This window comes from Hemibagrus wyckioides, linkage group LG05 (genome assembly GCF_019097595.1).
Source record: "Hemibagrus wyckioides isolate EC202008001 linkage group LG05, SWU_Hwy_1.0, whole genome shotgun sequence".
Taxonomy (NCBI): Eukaryota; Metazoa; Chordata; class Actinopteri; order Siluriformes; family Bagridae; genus Hemibagrus; species Hemibagrus wyckioides.
The window spans coordinates 19,917,819-19,939,803 of NC_080714.1; the positions used below are offsets into that span (position 1 = coordinate 19,917,819).

General features: G+C 39.0%; 1 protein-coding gene across 1 annotated transcript in view; it reads right to left on the minus strand.

Moving 5' to 3' along the window:
- LOC131353362 (putative helicase mov-10-B.1) overlaps nt 1-8,599 on the minus strand; it is a 28,877-nt gene extending 20,278 nt beyond the window's left edge. The window contains exons 1-8 of the mRNA XM_058390350.1: nt 8,319-8,599; nt 7,484-7,586; nt 4,882-5,078; nt 3,595-3,833; nt 3,265-3,508; nt 2,987-3,112; nt 2,331-2,493; nt 494-648 (exon numbers count right to left, since the gene is read on the minus strand). Coding sequence (XP_058246333.1) covers nt 494-648; nt 2,331-2,493; nt 2,987-3,112; nt 3,265-3,508; nt 3,595-3,833; nt 4,882-5,078; nt 7,484-7,586; nt 8,319-8,449 — 1,358 coding nt within the window. The 5' untranslated portion in view covers nt 8,450-8,599. The remainder of the gene's footprint in view (nt 1-493; nt 649-2,330; nt 2,494-2,986; nt 3,113-3,264; nt 3,509-3,594; nt 3,834-4,881; nt 5,079-7,483; nt 7,587-8,318) is intronic.
- Nucleotides 8,600-21,985: the final 13,386 nt, after the last annotated feature.

The following is a 21,985-nucleotide window of genomic DNA, read 5'->3' on the forward strand; positions in this document are numbered from 1 at the left end:
TCAGGTGCACAGAATCAACGACAAACTATTTTAACCTATACCTGTGTCCTGCTTAAAAGAACTTCTAGTCATAACTTACAAACCAATATGCTGTGACTTTCACAGGACCCTTCATGAAGTGTTAGATCATTTACGAGATACAATGGCTTAAGAAGCAGGACTTTTATTCACTCTCTTTGGCTTAACCTGACTTCAGTATAATAGGAGATCCGTAGCTATGGTGAAACTGAGCTTAACTTGCTTAAGCAGAAATCCTGCTTTGTAGTACACTTTAAAATGATCATGGCACGTAAAAAGGGAAGCTAATACAAAGAACAGTCAACACAAAACAGACAATCTAGGAAACCAGAAAAACAGGACTCAAGATTTAAAGGCTCAAATGTGCAAAATACTTTGTACAAAACAAATGGGTATTAATATGCAAGTGTCAAATGGTACCAAGGGAAAAACCAGTGCTAGATAAGGCACAAGTTACATGCCTGAGCAGCCTTACCCCTTTGAGAAACCCAGTTTGAGCCGGTCAAGCTCCACACGGTGCACATAACCTTTGTATTTGGTGAAATGCTGTGAATTGAGGTCATCAGACTTAGTCAGCAGCAAATGATCTCCTCTTAACACAGATGGACGATTTTCAGAAACACCTGGAACCTGGAGACAGGATAGTACAGATGTGGAGAACATTGAAATTGCTAAAAACATTAAAATTATGGTTATATGACAAAAAATATATTCAGGTGATCAGACAAATTTTACTGTTCAGGTATTTTTTTTAGATTGGATCAGTCTATCATGACAGTTTATTGCGACTGTCCTTACGTTTATATATAAATATATACATAAACCTTTCTGTTACTGTCCTGCATTGGTGTTTTTGCCACACTTGATGATGGTGACAACAGTGATAAACGCACACACATTTGAGAAAAGACACATGCGTTCTGATCTGAGCCTTCTCATTTGTGTTGCATGGCCACATACACTATATTGCCAAAAGTATTCGCTCACCTGCCTTGACTCACATATGAACTTAAGTGACATCCCATTCCTAATCCATAGGGTCCAATATGACGTTGGTCCACTCTTTGCAGCTATAACAGCTTCAACTCTTCTGGGAAGGCTGTCCACAAGGTTTAGGAGTGTGTTTATGGGAATTTTTGACCATTCTTCCAGAAACGCATTTGTGAGGTCACACACTGATGTTGGACGAGAAGGCCTGGCTCTCAGTCTCCGCTCTAATTCATCCCAAAGGTGTTCTATCGGGTTGAGGTCAGGACTCTGTGCAGGCCAGTCAAGTTCATCCACACCAGACCCTGTCATCCATGTCTTTATGGACCTTGCTTTGTGCACTGGTGCACAGTCATGTTGGAAGAGGAAGGGGCCAGCTCCAAACTGTTCCCACAAAGTTGGGAGCATGGAATTGTCCAAAATGTCTTGGCATGCTGAAGCATTCAGAGTTCCTTTCACTGGAACTAAGGGGCCAAGCCCAGCTCCTGAAAAACAACCCCACACCATAATCCCCCCTCCACCAAACTTTACACTTGGCACAATGCAGTCAGACAAGTACCGTTCTCCTGGCAACCGCCAAACCCAGACTCGTCCATCATGCCAGATGGAGAAGCGCGATTCGTCACTCCAGAGAACGCGTCTCCACTGCTCTAGAGTCCAGTGGCGGCGTGCTTTACACCACTGCATCCGACGCTTTGCATTGCACTTGGTGATGTATGGCTTGGATGCAGCTGCTCAGCCATGGAAACCCATTCCATGAAGCTCTCTGCGCACTGTTCTTGAGCTAATCTGAAGGCCACATGAAGTTTGGAGGTCTGTAGCGATTGACTCTGCAGAAAGTTGGCGACCTCTTCGCACTATGCGCCTCAGCATCCACTGACCCCGCTCCGTCAGTTTACGTGGCCTACCATTTCGTGGCTGAGTTGCTGTCGTTCCCAAACACTTCCACGTTCTTATAATACAGCTGACAGTTGACTGTGGAATATTTAGGAGCGAGGAAATTTCACGAGTGGATTTGTTGCACAGGTGGCATCCTATCACAGTTCCACGCTGGAATTCACTGAGCTCCTGAGAGCGACCCATTCTTTCACAAATGTTTGTAAAAACAGTCTGCATGCCTAGGTGCTTCATTTTATACACCTGTGGCCATGGAAGTGATTGGAACACCTGATTCTGATTATTTGGATGGGTGAGCGAATACTTTTGGCAATATAGTGTATCAGATATGTAATGAACCAGGATGATGGCTCAGGTGTGATTTAAAGAAAATAAAGAAGCTCATTAGCAGATAGTACAGTGAAGGTAGAACTTTGCTCTGCATTTACCTCAAGCACCAAAAGTTTCTTGTTGTGTCTGTCAGGCTTCATGGTGACATCTTGCTTGTCATATGCCTTGATGTCCACCTCCATCTGACGTTCCTCCAGGTAAAGGAGAATTTCGAAGCGCTCTGTGTAGTTATAAAAATCCAGAGGAGACTCCAGCAGAAGCCTATCCACCATTCACACACACACACAAACAGCCTATAAACTCTATTATAGAAATGAAACATTGCTGATAAATACAAAAATAATCAATGATGGGGTGGAGTGATGAAGCCTGCACAGTTCCTAAGGCGACTTGTTTATAGGAGCATGGAGGGCTCTCAAATCCTCGTTCACAATGCCATACACTTTAATTACAGCTAAAAAAATCAACCTATGGAACCTTTTAAGTGACCAATATTTCGTTTTAAATAAGATAAAATATATTTAAACTAAAGAGATATATTGCCTTTCTAGATGTTGTAAAGAAATCCATCATACAAATCCCTGTGAACGAGCTGTTACTACAGAAATAACGTATCGACATATCACCATGTTATTATAAACCTGTGAGTTGCATGGCAGTTGAACTATGAACAATTCAACAGCACTTTTATGTAATGAATAATAATCAATAACTATCTATAGCGAGGGATTGAAGAATGCTATAGCCTACTTACTTCTTTTGCAACAAAAAGGGTTTGTAAGAACATTGTTTGTTCAGAAAGTCAATCAGGTCATCAACATAGCCTGGGCATTCATATGGCAGCAAAAGGACCTCAGTTTGAAGACGCTGTATGGCCAGGCTACAGAAAACATCACAGACACACAGACAGTGAGGACTGTCAGTTTTTCTTGAAAAAAAATTCAGTTCATCATTACTGTGTAAACATTTTTCAAAATACAAACTTAAATACTATAAGTCTTAGGATGTGTCAGGAATCTGTGTGTGCCGTACTTTTCAGGTTGTTCTCCCTCAACCACAGTAAAATCATCAGTTTGGTTTCTGCATAGTCTGAAGGGTGTGTAAGGCTCAATGGGTGCCAGGTCTTTAGCAAGCTGGGTGCTGAACTCAGCTTCAATAAAGCGCACAATGTGGAATGGCCTTGGCTCCATGCTTAACTTGAACTCGAAGGCCACCGTTGCTTGGTACAAACCCACATGATTTGAATGGAACTTCACTGTGACCTCATATGATTCACCTGGTGAACCCAAGAGCTACAGTCAATCAAATTCAGTCAAAGTTATAATCTGAAGTTTGAATTTGTGAAAATGGGTTTATTCTCACCAGGGTGTAGAGTCAGGGGATTGTTGCGGGTGACTTTCTTGGCGTCATCAAAACTGAAGCATTGTATCCAGTGCAGTGGTGAGTAGTAGGTGAAATCCACGACATACTGCCCTCGATTTTCAACAAACATCTTCCACTCATAAACATCTTCACTGTCCACACACACCTGCATTCTCCCATCCACAATCTCCCTATCACAGCTGACCCAAACTCCATGTTTATCAGCCACAAACTCTGATCTGAGAAAATAAGAAAAAGCAGTGGCTTCAGTGAACCTTCAGGTGTTCTCACCAATGCTTCACATGAATTTAAAGAAGCCTTTTGTACTTGTTCAAGCCCTTTTGCTAAGTGGAATAAAAACATTGGTACGCTTGTCTGTTCTGGGTAGTCTGAAGCTAATTTCTAGGCAAACAAATGAAGAAACTAGCTATGTTTATTTTATGTCAATTGTGTAAAAGGCTAAAAGCTGAAGTATGTCTCTTTAAAACTATAAACTTGTTATAGACTTGGAAACACTTTAAACATTTCAAACCCAATACTTGCAAGTTACAATGCATGAAAATATTGCATCATTAAGTTGAAATAGATGTTAATCAACCAATATTGAGTCAATAATACCAATCAAGTGTCAATATTACTGCAGCCTTTCTGTTAAAAGTGGATTTTAATACTAAAAGTTGACTAATTTCGTATGCATGGCAAATGGAGCCCAATTCTTTGAAAGTCATGTAAATAATATCACGAAATAAATGTGGAAAATGATTTTAATAACGACCTGTCCAGGGTGTACCCCTGCCTTTCGCCCTATGTGCGCTGGGATAGGCTCCGTGACCCTACTTAGGAATAAAGCAGGTATAGACAATGGATGGATGGATGGATGGATGGATTTTAATAATATAATACACTGTTATTTACACATTGTTGACATTTAACAGGAAGGCTCCCTCACCTCCTAAACCTGAAATATAACCCCTGGTCTTAGCTGTCTGTATATCAAATTAGCATCTTTCTTGTCAGACTGAAACCCAGATTTTCATATCATGTTTATAAAAGGTACATAAAGGACCATGAAGGGCACCTTGAAACACGGCTACATATTGGGTTTCACAATAGTGTGTCAGAACAGATTAAACATTTATGTAGAAATACAAAACAAATTAGAATATATTTTCCATCCAGCATCTTCTCCCTCCGAGCCTAGATTTGATTCATTGGGTTGAAAAAAATAAATTTAAAATAAAATTAAATAAAGTCATTCAATCCAATTCTCTTTGTGTGTGTGTTCACCTCTCATTACTAAGCTTCTTGAGGATCTCCTGAGCCAGCTTCCTTCTGGCTCTGACACCTCCCTCTGGTCCAGGAGGTGGAGGGGATGCCTCCCGAGCATTATGAGATGGTAGAGATCTTAAAATGCTCAGACTGGCAGCGCTGGTACTCAGTTGCCTCTCTCTAGGTCTCCACCACTGGTCCTTTAACACTCGTACCTGCGTAAACAATGACACAAATTGCACTCAAGGGGCATTGCTGCCATGTTTTTACTTTCTAGCTGAAACGTAATGTAATACAACAACACTGTCTTCAAATTCAATTATTATTCTTTAAAATTACACTGTATAAAATTTGCTGTAGATTTTACAACCTGGATTGCCAATAAAGTCATGCAAAATTCTTTGCAGTAAACAACTGTGTACTGTGTATATGTTATACAACTATCAGCCATAACATTATGACCACCTGTCTAATATTGTGTTGGTCCCCCTTTTACTGCCAAAACAGCCCTGACTCCTCGAGGCATGGACTCCACTAGATCCCTGAAGGTGTGCTGTGGTATCGGTTAGTGTGGGCACCCTGACTAGCCTGCGGCTATGCAGCCCCATACGCAACAAACTGCGATGCACCGTGTATTCTAACACTTTTCTATCAGAACCAGCATTAACTTCTTCAGCATTTCGATCAACAGTAGCTCATCTGTTGGATCGGACCATACAGGCCAGCCTTCACTCCCCACGAGCCTTGGCTGCCCATGACCCTGTTGCTGGTGTTCCTTCTGTGGATCATTTTTGATAGATACTGACCACTGCAGACCGGGAACACCCCACAAGAGCTGTAGTTTTGGAGATGCTCGTATCCAGTCTTCCAGCCGTCACAATTTGACCCTTGTCAAATCCTCCCCCCTCAAATCCTTACTCTTGGCCATTTTTCCTGCTTCTAACACATCAACCTTGAGGACAAAATATTCACTTGCTGCCTAATATATCCCACCCACTAACAGGTGCTATGATGAGAAGGTAATCAGTGTTATTCACTTCATCTGTCAGTGGTCTTAGGTTTATTGCTGACTGGTGCATCTTATATAGTATAAAATAACACATTACCCAGTATATTTGGATAACAGTTAAGCTGAGGCTTGGTCAAGAAACCAATCAAAGGTGCTGGGATTTGAACACACAACCTTCTTGTATGTGACTTTATCCACTAAGCCGCCACAACTAACCTGGAAGGAGTCGATCTGTTTGTGGAGTAAATTCAGTGTTACAAGTTGTTCAATCAGTGTGTGTAGTGATTGTGGCTATTTAGCGGGTAGTTGTGGTGGTGGTCAGTCAGCGGTTAAAGCTTTGAGTCACAGATCAGAAGGTTGTGTGTTCAAATCCAGGTCTGTCATGGTTGAGAAAGACCATTCAGCTCTGTTGAATTTGCCATCGGCTCTATGAGCAAATGTATTGGCTTATGTGTTCTTTTAGACATCATTAAACTATTACACAATTGTACTGTAACTATGTTTTACAGTTGTTTACTATAAATCTTACAGAAATTTACTGGCAACCAAAGTTTACTTTTTTTTTTACAGCAACTTTTTTATTTTATTTTATTTTTTAACAATATAGCGAAAACTTGAACAATTGAAAAAGTTTTAATTGTAACGAATTAATTTGTTCAAAAACCTTTGCAGCCTAAAACTGAAATTTTTAAAATTCTCTAAAACTTTTATGTAATCATAGATTTAATGATGAAATAACATTATATATTGTTATTTCTCAATTATTTGTATTAGCGGCTAATCCAGTTATGTAAATAAATGTTGCAATATCTCATATAATATTAGAAATAACAACACTTAGCTCCTCATTAGACTATTTACATCTGAACCACATGTGATTTTTCCTTAAGGGCAGAGACGGCAATCAACTCTGAACTCAGGACTACAAACTCCACTTCCCAGAACACAGAATGGCCTACTGACATGACCACTCTAGACTACACTTCCCCAAAACCACAGCTGTTTACTGGGTCGCAATCACCCAAAACGTACCCAGTTCAGAATTACTCCCGCACCTATATAAACAGACCATAAACATTCAGCCGGCTGCTAAAAAACACTCCTGACTTTACCGATCCTTTTTCTTTTTTCCAGTGTATGCCAATCCAGTTTTCTTTCTATTCACATGTTTTGTTTGCCTAATGTTTCCCTTTTGCTAATCACATGACCCTGCTCTGTTTTGACTTCGACTTTGCCTAGTGGTTTGGATACCTCTCAGCCATGATCTTTATTAAAATTGTTAAAACTACATTTCTCAAAACACCGTCTATGACAGCAATGAATGTATGAATGAAACGAGCAGCACAATTTTCTTTTCCGACGTTTGCTTCCGTTATTTTCTTGAAAATAATATATTCCAAAATTATCTAAAGATAATCTAAACACTGAGGTAATTTTACAAGGCTGTAGTAGCTGAAGTAATAAATTAAAGCAAATTAAACTGTATACGTATAAAGCAAAGCTGAATACAAAAAAAATAAATAAAACAACAAAAAATGAATACCCTTGAAAACTGTTAAATTATTAAAGTGATAGTGAATTATTAACAATAGACAAAGGTGTCAGTCTTACATTTCCTTTAAAATAAACACGTTTGTCCCGGGTGACACGTGCTCTGTTGCTGTTCCTGAGGACGTAAAGCAGTTTAGAGAAGCTGGGATCATTGCCACCATGTCTGTGGACAAACAGAGACGGGGGTCATGTTAAAAACCTGTATTTATGTCCAGTACAGAATAATCAGTAGGGCTATGTCATGTAGTAGGGCTATGTATATCATTCATTTACATATTAATCATGGTGCAAAAGAATCTAATGTGATTTGTGAAGACTGTTCTAGTAAATATATCACTTGTATAAAGATATAGAGATAGACAGACACACCGTGTTTCCTTTTTGAAGACACTTTCTTGCGGCTGACCATGATAAGTTGTTAGTTTCAGTTTTCTTTCTATCATGTTTAAGATATGCTCTAATTTTCTTTTTTGGCTCTAGCCCAATATGAATGATTTCCCTTAGTGTAGTCTGAGAAAGGCTTGCAATAAAGCAGTAAAAGTGAATAAACTGACTGTATCTGTTTCAATTCCTAATAACATCGAGTTATCCAATTACTATGATAACTTTAACAGGCTTAACAACTAGTTAGCATGCGAAGCTAATCACCTGCGCGTGCACAAAGCAAAGATGAGGCAACGGTCCACAGAAGCAAACAATAATGCAATAAATAAAACCTTCTTCATACTGTCTTCGGTTTCCCGTGTCTCACAAACATTTAGCTGTCACTGAATATTTTCTTTACAAAACTTTTTTTGACAGTCCTATGTATGTTTGGTCAGCTTTATTGTTTGTTATTACGCTCTCCACAATATGCCAGTGTCCTCACCCTTCAGATCACAATACAAAGTCTCACCTGTTCCTGAACTCTCTTTGATAGATCTCTTGAAGCTCATCTCTCTGAGTAATATTGAATCTATGTGTCTCGTGTAAAAACTCTATGAAGTCGAGACCGACAGCCCGGATCTCAGCGTTAGACGGCCGCATCTTTAATAATGTACTCTCTCCGGTGGTACAGTGCAGTGAGAATGTAAGGCGGATGTCGTCTCTCACAGCGCATTTAAATGATAGGGCTTGGCATCAAACCGCCTTATTCCTCATAAGCCCCGTCCTTACCAGAGAAACGAAACCTAACCTCAGCTCTGCCTATTGCCTCCTAATCTGTGCCGAACGCATGTAGGGACTTATCTTTGCACCCTAATATGTTTATAAGTAGATAATTAAACACGTGAAGGTTGCGAAATATTCCAAACCTGATTCAAAATTCCAAGCTTTAAGCGTCAGTCGGAAGCGATGACAGGAGAAACTGCGCCATCTACAGCTTACAGCAAGACACTGCAGGTCGTTGTTTTTATAACGATGTACACTGATCAGCCATAACATTATGACCACTGACAGGTGACGTGAATACCATCCTCATCATGGCACCTGTTAGTGGGTGGGATATATTAGGCAGCAGGTAAACATTTTGTCCTCAAAGTTGATGTGTTAGAAGCAGGAAAAATGGGCAAGCGTAAGGAGTTTGACAAAGGGCTAAATTGTGATGGCTATAGACCACTGGATCAGAGCATCTCCAAAACTGCAGCTCTTGTGAGGTGTTCCAGGTCTGCATTGGTCAGTATCTATCAAAAGTGGTCCAGGGAAGGAGCAGTGGTGAACCGGCAACAGGGTCATGGGCGGCCAAGGTTCACTGATGCACGTGGGGAGCGAAGGCTGAAGAAGTTAATGCTGGTTCTGATAGAAAGGTGTCAGAATACACAGCGCATCACAGTTTGTTGTGTATGGGTTGCATAACAGCAGACCAGTCAGGGTGCCCATGCTGACCCCTGTGCACAACCGAAAGCGCCAAGAAAGGCACGTGAGCTTCAGAACTGGACCACGGAGCAATGAACTTAAAGGATCTGCTGCTTGGGGTCAGATACCACAGCACACCTTCAGGGATCTAATGGAGTCCATGCCTCGAGGGGTCAGGGCTGTTTTGGCAGCAAAAGTGGGACAAACACAATAATAGGCAGGTGGTCATAATGTTATGGCTGATCGGTTTATATTAGCTGGTCGCTTCTTGTAAATCGGATATTCAGCTATTTTCGCAATTTTTTTTGTCAAAACACATAGCAAAAACTAATAATGGAATGTCTTTGATTTTTCCATATAGAACAATAACTTTAGAGATTCCTTTAACTGCTAAAACAACAACAACAACAACAATAATAATAATAGTAATAATAATAATAATAATAATAATATAGTAGAATCAAAATAATAATAATAATAATAATAATAATAATAATAATAATAATAATAATAATATAGACATAATATATTATTATATAAACAAACATTGTTTCACTATGATTAATAAAAGGTTTAAAAAGAGGTTGATCTTAGATCTTGTTGGCATAAATATTAATTCTACAGATAATCTAGTTTCAAGTTTAGTTTCAAATTTTGGACTGGTGGTTTGGCAATGTGTTTGCGCATGGTGGTGTTCTGTAATGGACTGGCATCTCAACCAGTGAGTATTTTCCCCTCACACCAAGGACAGGCCCTGATGATGACCAGTATAAAGCTTGCCGAAGATTTTTTATTTTTCTTACAAAAATAACTTTGATAAAAAGTCTTTAAAAATCTAAAAATTGGTGTCAAGTCATAACTTAAAACTCTAGATTTGTATGTAGCAGTAGATGAAAAACTGGTTTCTCTGTTACAGACAAATGCAAGCAAAATGTAAGGAATGCACTGAAAAAAATAATATGATATATAATATCTATTAACTAAAAAAGTAAACATATAAAACACAATTTTTATAATTAAAGTATTACACTTAAGTAATAATTTAAGTATTATACTGCATCTGGATATATGTATCTTGACCATAGGACTGACAAATGAAGTAAGTAAACTTTGCCAACAGATGGCGCTGTACTCCTGCTCTTTCAAGAACACAGTAGAAACCGCAAGACGGACAGGATCAGTGCAGCCTCTTATTAGACACATGCATTTACTTACTGATTAACATCCTAAATGTACTATTATAAATAAATTATTCTAATTAAATGATCCCAGATAGAAGAGTATGGTTGACTTTTGGCAAGTAAGTGTTAGTTATAAGAAACATATAATCCATAAGAAGCATATTTTCTTTTACAAAATTGGCCCAACTGCATGCAGCCACATTTTTTTAGGGGTGGGGAGGTGGAGTGTTATAATATTTGGAATCCAGGACAAAGATGCAAGCAATCATATATAAATCATGTGACCCAACAGTTATTTATGGTCCATATAATGTCTGAGTCATGGTTAAGTTTTGGCTCTGGATTGAGAACCAGGCCTAGGCGGGATTCATCACTGTCGTTTCACAGTGGTATGTGAGCCATCAGTCATTTGCTATCTGGAGTTGGCTCTGGTGCTCCTCCTTTGGACAAATTTTCCTCTTTAATGCAGCCCATTTATATGATTTTCTTCACCAGTTCCAGTTTCATTTTGCTACAGCGGCGAAAATCCAGTTTTATTTTAACGTTAATTCCTGATACAACCAACACCAGCCAAATTACTCCAAAAGGTTACCAAGATCTGCTCCCTATTGTTTCACTCTATACAATTTGATCTATTTTCATCATAGTGAGAGCCAGCAGACTGATCACATCAGCAGAGCTTCTTCATTAAAAACATTGTTCATGGGAAAACTTTTTGTGACAATAAGTCATGAAAACGTTTCTGCTGATGGATGCTGCAAATAGTGAAAGATGAAGTCTAATCATTTTCATAAAAAGACAATGATGATGATGACAAGAATCAGAACAGCGCCTAAAGCGTATTTAATCTTATTTGAATGTAAGAGTTTTGGCTGTACTTGGAAAAATACATTTCCCATATTAATAGATTATCATACAGATTAAAAACACCCCTTTTCTCTTTGATATTTTTCTGCTTTATAAATAAAGGCTATGTAATGATGGTTTCACTTGCAAATTGACCTTCTTGCATGTGTACACATACTGAGACCTTTCAACAAAATGTACAGTATTATGTGGTATTCGAAATAAATACCACTGGCATACAGACATTTTCGCTTCTTTTTCACCTTGTTCATTTCATGTACACCTTAGAGCTGTCTGCATTAACTGGCTATAGAGTCCTATTACCATCTAACATCTCATATCTATTTAAGTGAGAGGTCAGATTGCTAGCCATATAATCACTTTTACACTGGCTCCGTGCTCTGATTCCTTCACATCTAGCAACCTGCAGGTCTGCAAACACGCACCATTAGCATGACTGAGTTGTCCTCCCTCACTCCCTGAGCTTGTGAACTTTTCTGGACTCATACATGCTTCCATACATACATACAAGCAGTTTCCTTCACTATACCATCTATGCTCTGTTGGGCCATTGTTTTGCACCCACACCACCATGCAGCTGAAAAGTGAGCATGCAGCTAGCAAAACTAGTGTAACTGGGGTATTGCTGAGCTAGACCATTATGTCAGCAACATTTGTAATGGAATTACATTGGGACAGGAGTCAGTCTCTCTTAGTCACTGCTTTTATTTCTTCCACTGGACCATTGTCCATCTGCTTTTCTTTTCATCAGAATTCCTACAACCTCCAATACTTCTTGCCCGTGAGTCCAAACTGCTAGTGTTCGATTGTTTTCTCTATTAACTCACCACAAACATGTATAGGGCTCTATAGTGCAATCCTTATCCAACTTTAAGAAGAAGAAACCTTTATTTGTTACATGTACGTTAAGAAATAGTAGAAACTCCATTTCAGTTTCTGTTCAGAATAGGTATGGTGGTTGTTTCTGTCCATCTTTAAATATGAAAGGGTTGAACTGGTTTCTGTAGGCTTTTTGCACACAAAGACGATGAGATTCAACTCTTGCTATTTGAGGTTGTCCTCTACAGACATACACTCCAATTTAAAGTTCTTCAGCCTCTCTCTCTCTCTCCAGATAACAAGCGGCTATGTCACGTCTCATGCACCTCCACCAAGGAGCAAGCCATTTGGTAGTCGTCTACCTACCTCGCATAGATTACAGTGCTTGCTTTAAAGGTGAACTTATTATTTCGGTCAACAAACAAATCCATAATATGTGGTGCTGGCTTTTGTTGAGGATACGAGTAGGGGTGAAAGACTTTTAAAACTAACTAGAATTGCATTATGCCTATTTGGTTTCATGGCAAAATGATGTGACTTACATTATTATAATATAGCACTAATGATAAAGAATTTTGCATGTTAGTAGCATATCAGACATGTCTGTAAACTTTATTTATTTTATCTTCTCCTTTACTGTTAATATCTAGTCAATTATCTCTGTTTTGTCTTTGTTTCTTTTGCTAGAGTTGAATTAATTCCATGGTTGTTTATCTATTTTTTCTCTCTCTAGAGGTTAGATCAGGTCTGTCTTTTTTCTGTCTGTCTGTCAGCTAGACTCTCTTGCTCTGTGATAAAGGTGCTTGGCTGTGTTGGAGTGTGTTCATCTGTAGTGAAGAGGTTTCTCCAGTTAGCTGCAGTTGTCTTATCTCCTCCTGTTTGAGGCTCTCAGACCTCTCCAGCTGTCTGTTGTCCCCGAGAGGAGAGCACCCTGCCAGGCCGTCACTCGCTCATTACCTCCTTATCTGTCTCCTCTCATTAGGAATGCTCCAGACTCATGCTGCTCCATGTGTGTGTGTGTGTGTGTGTGTGTATGGATTTATTCTGGCTCTTTAAAAAGATGACCGACTGGACTGAAGTGCTCCTCTCTCGCACAAGCTTTGATGGCTTCCTACTCTTGGCTCTGTTTAGCCTGATAATGTTCCTTTGCTGTTTATGGGCCCTCTGCTTGTATACGGGTCTGTTTACAAGCTCGTTCCCCTCCCAAGGATAGGAAATGAGAGGACAAGAAGAGAGCAGGACTTCACAGGAAAGAAAAGGAATTTGTCTGTCACTGCTTGAAGAAGAATGACATGTGGATGGATGAAAGAATAAATAACATAGGAGCAGGTGGATCAGATTTGGACTGCAGCCTAAGCAAGTTGATGTTAAGAAAAAGAGACAAAGGTTCTCTCTTTGGCTATTAGGAGAGGAATAAGAAGTAAGGGTAGAGTCTATGACAATAAGCAGATGGTCAGCAGTAAAGGCTGCTGGTCACTCAGGCTTAACGAGACATGTGTTTTACAGGTTTAAGTGTATAAACCAAAGCAGCTATCAGAGCCCACCTTCTTTAGTTTTATAAGTGACAGTGGACTGAAAGTGCTTAAAGGATGTTGATGACTCTTTTCCTGTATGATAGGATTCATTTCTGTATCTGGCAGAGATGTTGCTTTAATGACAGTGTGAACTCGAGCTGGTACGAATACACAAGTTCATACAAAACCTCGTGATCCATTTTAGATCAAATCCATAAAAGTGGTCTGAACACATGGGTCAACAGAAGAGATTAGACATGAGGAAAATCTGAGCTATTGTACAACACAGTTAACATCAGTATCTCTAATTTGCTTAAACGCCGTACAATTCTAAAACATTCTTTATTTATCGTTCATTTTGATATGATAGGTTGTCATTATAAAACTTTCAGGTTTCTATTGTATCAGCTAATTAATAGGGACTTGTATAGCAGATGCTCTATATAATCTAATCCAATACATTTTACTTTACCAAGTCAGAGAAAAATACATAATCTGTGAATGTGAATTAAAGTCTTCTGCATAGGTATTACCTCCTATTTAATTTTCAGTCTCTCCTCATAAGTATGAGCACCAAAAGACAATTTTAGAATCAGTCAAACATTTTTTATTTCATTTCAAACTGCAAAAAGGACATTTTACACATAAATTTTAGTAATAAATGCATACAATCAAACACAACCAATACATAATGACGAACTACACTAGTACTGTAGGTTCCATGTAATTCTGAACTGGTGCTGAGAAGTCAGTTTTGTTTATTCAGTTTCTGTGACTGGCAGATCGTTATGAGGTTCTGCCCCATTGAGAGGTCTATCAAGCATCCCAGATAGTGAGAAGAGAAGATGTGCATCTGGCCAGGACAAACGAAGAACACACTGTTGTCCAGCAAATCTTAATCTTTCATCCCATTGAAACAGCAAACAGTGAGTGCATGAACATGTAACAGACCCTAACTGAAGCACTGGCATTGTTCTGTGTGGAAGTGTGGTAGCTTAGTGGTTGAGGTGTTGGTCTGCTGGTTGTGAGTTTGAATCCCAGGTCTACTAAGTTGCCCCTGTGCATGGCCCTCAAATGCTTGGTTATATGAAATGAAATAAACAATGTAAATTGCTCAGTATAAGGGTGTCTGCCAAATGTTGTAAATATATTAACTTAGTGTTGGAGCTTCCAATGAGAATTTCACACAGGCTGAGATGTTTAACAGAGAGAGTGTGAGTTAAATAAAAGAACAGCATAATACTGAAATAAAATATTTGATTCACAATTAATGAATAATAAGAATGTTTTGCTAAACATTTAATTTTCACATTTTAATTAAATTTTAGAGAAAGTCAAGCTTCCTGTGTAAAGCAATCGCCTGTGATTTACAGTGGTGCTGTAATAGGAACTGTGTGATAGTCACCTAATGTTTTTCATTGAAATGAATAGGCTGTAATTAATTTTGTTCACTCAGCTGAGTGAGCACTGGAAATGCTCAGTTATGAACTCCTTATGAGATGGCTTATGTGCATCATGTGGTCTTAGAGAGATTCATCTATGAGATACTGCAGGATCAGTTCCTCAAATACCTGGTCAACTGACAGCATGACCTTTTTAACACCTTCTCGATCTTTGGGATGGTCCTGTTAATATATTATAATCCTGTACATTTACCAGCCTTGACTCAAACATCATGGTTCCTTTCACATTTGATCTTTTTGTGTTTATCTATTTCAAGATGATGTTTAATAATGTTGATCTTTTGACTGCTCCCTACGTGTGTGAGGAGTCACCACAGGAGCCGGACTGGTCTGTACAACAACCTGGCACAGGTTTTACTCCAGATACCCTTTCTGACACAACCCTCTCATTTTTATCCGGGCTTGGGACTGGCACTGCATTCAGTTGCTGGGGTTTGGGCACTGGCTGAGATTTGAACCCTGGCCTTCCGCATGGTAGGCAAGAAACCTACCACCAATGCCCTTCAATATGATGTTTAATACAAAGGCTCTGCTCACTACGTTTCAAGATGGTTAAACTTTTTCATTTCATTGTCTGTACCACTTATCTGATCTATCATCAGGTTATAGGAAGCCTTAGGCATCAAGGCAGGATACACCCTGGACAGAGTGCCAGCCCATCACAGGGCACACGCACTTACAATTTAGAGACTCCAATCAGCCTAGTAGCACATCTTTGGACTGTGGGAGGAAACCCACCAAGCACAGGGAGAACATGTAACCTCCACACACACACAGTGAGCAGGATCGAGACTCGAACCCAGGATACTGGAACTGTGAGGCAAACATGTTAACCACTAAGCCAATGTGCTGCCTATGGTTAAACTTAAAACACCTTAATAGTCAAGTCAATGGATCAAGTTTTAATTTTTGAAAATGTATAAACTTGAGTTTAATATCTGTAACTTGATAACTTAACTATAGTAAATAGTAAATGCCATAACTATAATAAATCATAGTGTTATGAGTTCTACACATTCACATAAACATAATGAGATTTGCACTTAAACATGAAAAAACCCTAGGAACAAGTTTCGTCAGATTGTATTTTAGAGTTCAATGTGAGCCTTAAAGTTGTTCTTTGTGTGTGTGTGTGTGTGTGTGTACATTCCAGGTTCAGTGCTGTGCATCCGTGTCATTACAGATGAGAACAGGTTTTGGCTTTGTAAGATTTGAGAGACACAAGGACACGCAGAGAGTGAGTGTAGACAGCAGCGTTTTATAGTACTGGTTTACACCCTTGTTGTGTGTGAATGTGTGTGTGTGTGTGTGTGAGTGTGTGTTTGTAAGCTGTGACTGCAGGTGTATGTATGCGCAGACTAAAGTAGAAAAACAAACCAAACTCAATTATAGGTTCGAGCAGGTAAACACACACACACACAAGGATGACAACCTTGATGACAGCGTAGTCGACGAGTTCTTGCATGCAATTTGGAATGAAAAGTTCACTTAACTAGTAATCCCTACATTTTTTTCAATTCCCAGTAACCAGTGTCCACTTCCCCTTGCTGCGTATCTGGACTTGACTCAGAACTTAAATGTCAAGACACTTACTTGAAAAACAACGACTTATTCCAGCCTCTGGTTCATTGAATGGCTGGGTCTCAGCTTCTAAAACTGTGTAAAGCTCCTAGGGTTCTATGGTGAAACTTTCTTGAAGATTTAATTGTGCTACCAGTGTTTCCATCCATCCAAAAATAAAATGTATAAGAGATTCAACACAAATCTACACACGTGTGCACTCAGATTGAAGCACCAGTGTGATGTTCGGGTCATCCAGCCACCACTAGGAAAGCATCAGAATGTGTGAAATAACAATCTCCAACTATCTGAAACCAGTTTCTGGGGTTCTCCTGTAGCATGGCATGAGATCACTCAGGGTCACATGACTGGCTATCACCGAAACAGAACGAAACTTTGATACTGTCCCGCATGAAACAGATTTCATGGTTTATCACCATATAACATTTCATACCTACTCATATTTATACTCACATCTGTTCCACAGTCTTTCGGCAGGATGCGAAATCTTCCTTTTTGTAATTTTCCCAGCAAAGCCACAGCTCTGAGATCATCAGAAAGCTGCACGCTGTTCAGCACACTCTCCCTCAGAAGTGCGTGCGATGGATGCTACACACTCATGTGTGATTTAGACTTGGCAAATATAATGTAATTCAGTCTGAACTGGAATGCAGCGCTTGGTGCATGACATGGTGGTCTGGAAGAAGAGTACTGAAGTGTTTCCTCAAGACAATGACCTCTGTCTCACTCTCACTCTCTCTCAAACACACACTCTTAGGCAATAAAATGTCTAAGAATTAACATAAACAAGAACATAGATAGATGCTGGAAAGGACAACACTACAACACTAAACCCTAAAACTCTCTGTCTCTCTTTGACTTTTGTTACTTGGGAAGAATGAATATATAGCAAGAGGGCCAAGCACATAAGTCAGCAGAAAAGAGGAGAAAGAGTAAAACACATTAGAGGTCTGTTTATGGTTGAATAACTGCAGCAGGAGAACAGAAGCTAAATAAGAGATAACAAGGGAGAGGAGTAAAGGTAGTGATGTTGGAGATGAATTTGGTGGATGTTTTGGTGTCATGAAACTAAAAATTGAAATAACTGATTTCTAATGCATGAGGGTTTACTGTTAGCTTTTATTTTAGCATTAAACTTACTACTATACAGAAGAATATTTAAGAGAATTACGCAAAAATACTATACTGTTTGAGATTTTGAATCTGTGTCTCTTAAATAATGTTGCTGGAGGTCGCTGAAGTAAGAAAGTAAATTTTTATATAAAGCTGATTTAAAACAATGTTCATTGACTAAAGTGCTGTACAAAGTGTTATACTTAAACAAATATTTTCTGACAGTTACTACTCTTGACTGCTTTAGACATTAACACATGCAAACATACACCGATCAGGCACAACATTATGACCACCTGCCTAATATGGTGTTGGTTCCACTTTTGCTACCAAAACAGCCCTGACCCATCAAGGCATGGACTCCACTAGATCCCTGAAGGTGTGCTGTTGTATCTGTCACCAGGGTGTTAGCATCAGATCCTTAATCAATTGATGTAAAAAACGTGATTCATCAGACCAGACTACCTTCTTCCATTGTTCCGTGGTCCAGTTCTGTTGCTCACGTGCCCACTGTTGGTGCTTTCAGCAGTGCACAGGGGTCAGCATGGGCACCCTGACTGGTCTGCAGCTATGCAGCCCCATGCGCAACAAACTGTGATGCACTGTGTATTCTGACACTTTTCTACCCACATAGCAGACAGGTCTGGGCCAGATCTGGCATTAAGCCGGCACTGCTGGCTGAGTTCTGGCATGGCAAGTGATATGTCAACCAGATGCGGACCAGGTCTGGCAGTGATGGCACTGTTTATATGATGGCATGCCAGATGTGGCCCAGTTATGGTTTGATTTATGTGGTGTGGCCCAGTGCTGGCCCACATCTGGCCCACCTCTGGCAAACCAGAAATCAAAGCCATCATTCTTTGTGGTATGTGGGCCGAGCGTAAGTGCATTGTGTGGGCTAGATCTGGGCCAGACCTATTTTGCTATCTGGGTATCAGAACCAGCATTAACTTATCACATGGGCCAGCCTTTGCTCCCCACGTGCATCAGTGAGCCTTGGCCGCAAATGACCCTGTCACTGGTTCTCCACTGTTCCTTCTGTGGTTCACTTTTGATAGATACTGACCACTGCAGACCAGGAACACCCCACAAGAGCTGCAGTTTTGGAGATGCTCTGATCCAGTCGTCTAGCCATCTAACATCTGATGTGCTTCTAACACATCAACTTTGAGGACAAAATGTTCACTTACTGTCTAATATATCCCACCCTCTAACAGGTGCCATGATGAGGAGATGATCAGAGTTATTCACTTCATAATGTTATCAGAGTTATTCACGTCACCAGTCACTGCTGATAATGTTATGGCTGATCATTGTAAACTACACACAGATCATATGCAAATACACACATACATAAAATTTGCATTTATAGTTTTAGTTCTCCACTAGGGCAGAGTCACATGGGTTAAACAATCTCTGAATGTATAAATTACTAAGATAGGAGTGTATGCTATTCATAGAGCTCACATGGTGATTACATAAAAGTTCCAGGTGTACTATATACACATATTAACACAAACAGATTGTTTTGTCTTTTATTATAAGTGCTTGTTGTTGGGTATGTAGGTGTCCAGGTTGATTAATAGGTCACATGACCATTACATAAGTGCAGAATATACCTGTGCTAGGGATTCATGCACATAAGCATCCCTTATCTGACAAGTCCTATTAAACATCATCTATATTTCTCTGCGTATTCAACTCAGGCAGTGTTTAGTTTCATTTTGTTTTTGTTTTGGTGGGTTATTTCTTCTCCTCATTTTTATATGATAAAGCACAGCTTAATGTAAATACAGACATGAGAGGGGACACAGTGGACACAGTGTTTTGTTTGCATGTTCTCCCTTTACTTTGTGGATTTCCTCGTCTAGGCCAAAGACATGTGTTGTATGCTGATTCGTGATTCCAAATTATCCATGGAGTGTTGACACACCATCCAGGGTGTCCCCTAAGAGAGGCTCCAGGTTCCCTATGACCCTGTGTAAGATAAATGTTACAGAAAATGAATGGATGGATAGTGACAGGACAGATTGGTGCAAAAACCCCTGGGATACTTCAGTAACAATAACACTAATATGTGTAATATAGCAATGAATCCTACTTTCGAATATGCCAATTATTCTGTTCTAATGTTTTAACTCAGTATACAGTATACTCGCAGCACATATATATATCAATCATTTTAAAATCTATTGCAAGAATAGATTACAGTCAATATAGCTTTATTTAGATTTGTTTAATGGGCTGTATACATAATGGTGAATTGACACAAGAGTCTTCAAGTGTCTCAGAAAGGAAACAATCACATTCTATAGTTCTATGGTAATAAGGTGAGACTAGATGTTCGATTGATCATTTTGTGCCTTCTGTAAAACACAGTATACATATGAACTATCATGCCAACGTGTAGTTTACATTAAATCACAGTCATTAACATGTCTATGGCTAGTTTACTATGATTAACATCTTTAAGGTGTTATTTTAAAATAAACCTAAGTCTAATAAAATTATTTTCTTACAAATAGACATAGGAAATGCACATCATATACTGTAGCACTGTATATATAGTAGCACACTTTGGGAATTTGTTAAAGTCTATCATATTTTTATAATATTTTTGTGGAACATGAGGTGCCAGGGAAACAGATATTTTAAGTTGGAATGATCTCTGTTAAATATCACAAATCTATTAATCTCAAAACGCTGTTACTGACCCAGCATTTAATGGTTAAATGTGAATACTTAATACCATTCTACTTACTGGCCTATTAAATATATATATATCAGCATTGAGAATAGCCAGATTTAGCCGGATCAGCCTCAAACTGAACTGGTTGCTGAATGGATAATAGATCCAGGGAAGGGAAGACAGAAGTAGTAGTCTATCATGCTTGTGTTGTGCTGCTGTCTCAGTGTTGTGCTACATGATTCCTGTGTTGTTTTCTCCAGCGGAGTGGATGGGTGTTTATTGAAATGTTTACTGAGCCTTTCAAACATGCCGTTTTTTCTCGAAATTCCTTCTCCCACTCACTCTCCTTTTCACCCAGTGTTTTTACAGTCTCACTCAGGACATCACACCACCCAGATGCATGGTATACAGACCATGGTATACCCATTAAAATACTATATTTATATTCTTTGTTTGATTATTATTTATCTTCTAGATTTTAAAAATATTGTCATAATTTGAGGCATTCAATCTGTTCATTCAACCTGCTACTTAAACACGTTGTGTATGTATGAATGTAGTAAGGATGTAAGTGAATATGAAAACATTATTCAGAATAAACATATTTGAAAATATAGATATGAATAGGTAGTGTTTTTTTTTTTTTTTTTTACGTACCACAAATGTTGGCATTTGGGACAGGGATCATAGAATAGTGTCACATAAGTTTTTACTTTCATATCGGTGGGTCTGAGCAATACAAAGAAACACCATTAGCACACTCAACCTTAGTTACTGCCTGGTCAGGGACAGGGTATTGTAAATTAGGCTACTAGTTTAATACAGAGTATCTAATAAATTTTGTAATAAAATAATGGTATAAGTGGGACAACCCCCACACCCACTTTGGTTTTAGAACTGAATACAGATACAGAAATAAATATTTATGGCACCAAACAGATACAGATATGGATAGTGATATTGTGTTACAGCCATAATGTATGTATGTATGTATGTATGTATGTATGTATGTCAGTATCTTTCAGTTTTTTCTCTTACTCTGTTGTCTTTTTCTCCACAGCAGCTGTTAAAAGGTAGAAAATATGACTTTGTAAACACATTAAAAGTCTGTTTATGGTTAAATAACTGCAGCAGTTTAAACACTTTTGAGAAATACAGAGGAAGCCATCGTTTAGGCGTCCCTGGTTGTGCCTGTTTATTTTGCTTGGGGAGTTCTCTGTTTGGAAAGTCCGATAGATCCGTGGAAAAAATCAGCTTTAGGATGATGATGATGATGTTGTTGTTGATGATGATGATGATGATGATGATGATGATGATGATGATGAAGGAAATGTCAGACAGGAGACAGCTAGAACATCTCAGCTTTTTTCTATGCATGTATGAGAATATGTGCTTAGCTGAGGTGTGACCCAGAATTTGTTAGTCATGGAAATCATAAAATAAGTTGTTGTTCATGCTAAAGCTGAGTCAGAGATTAGCAGCAGGATGTAGGAACTCCATAT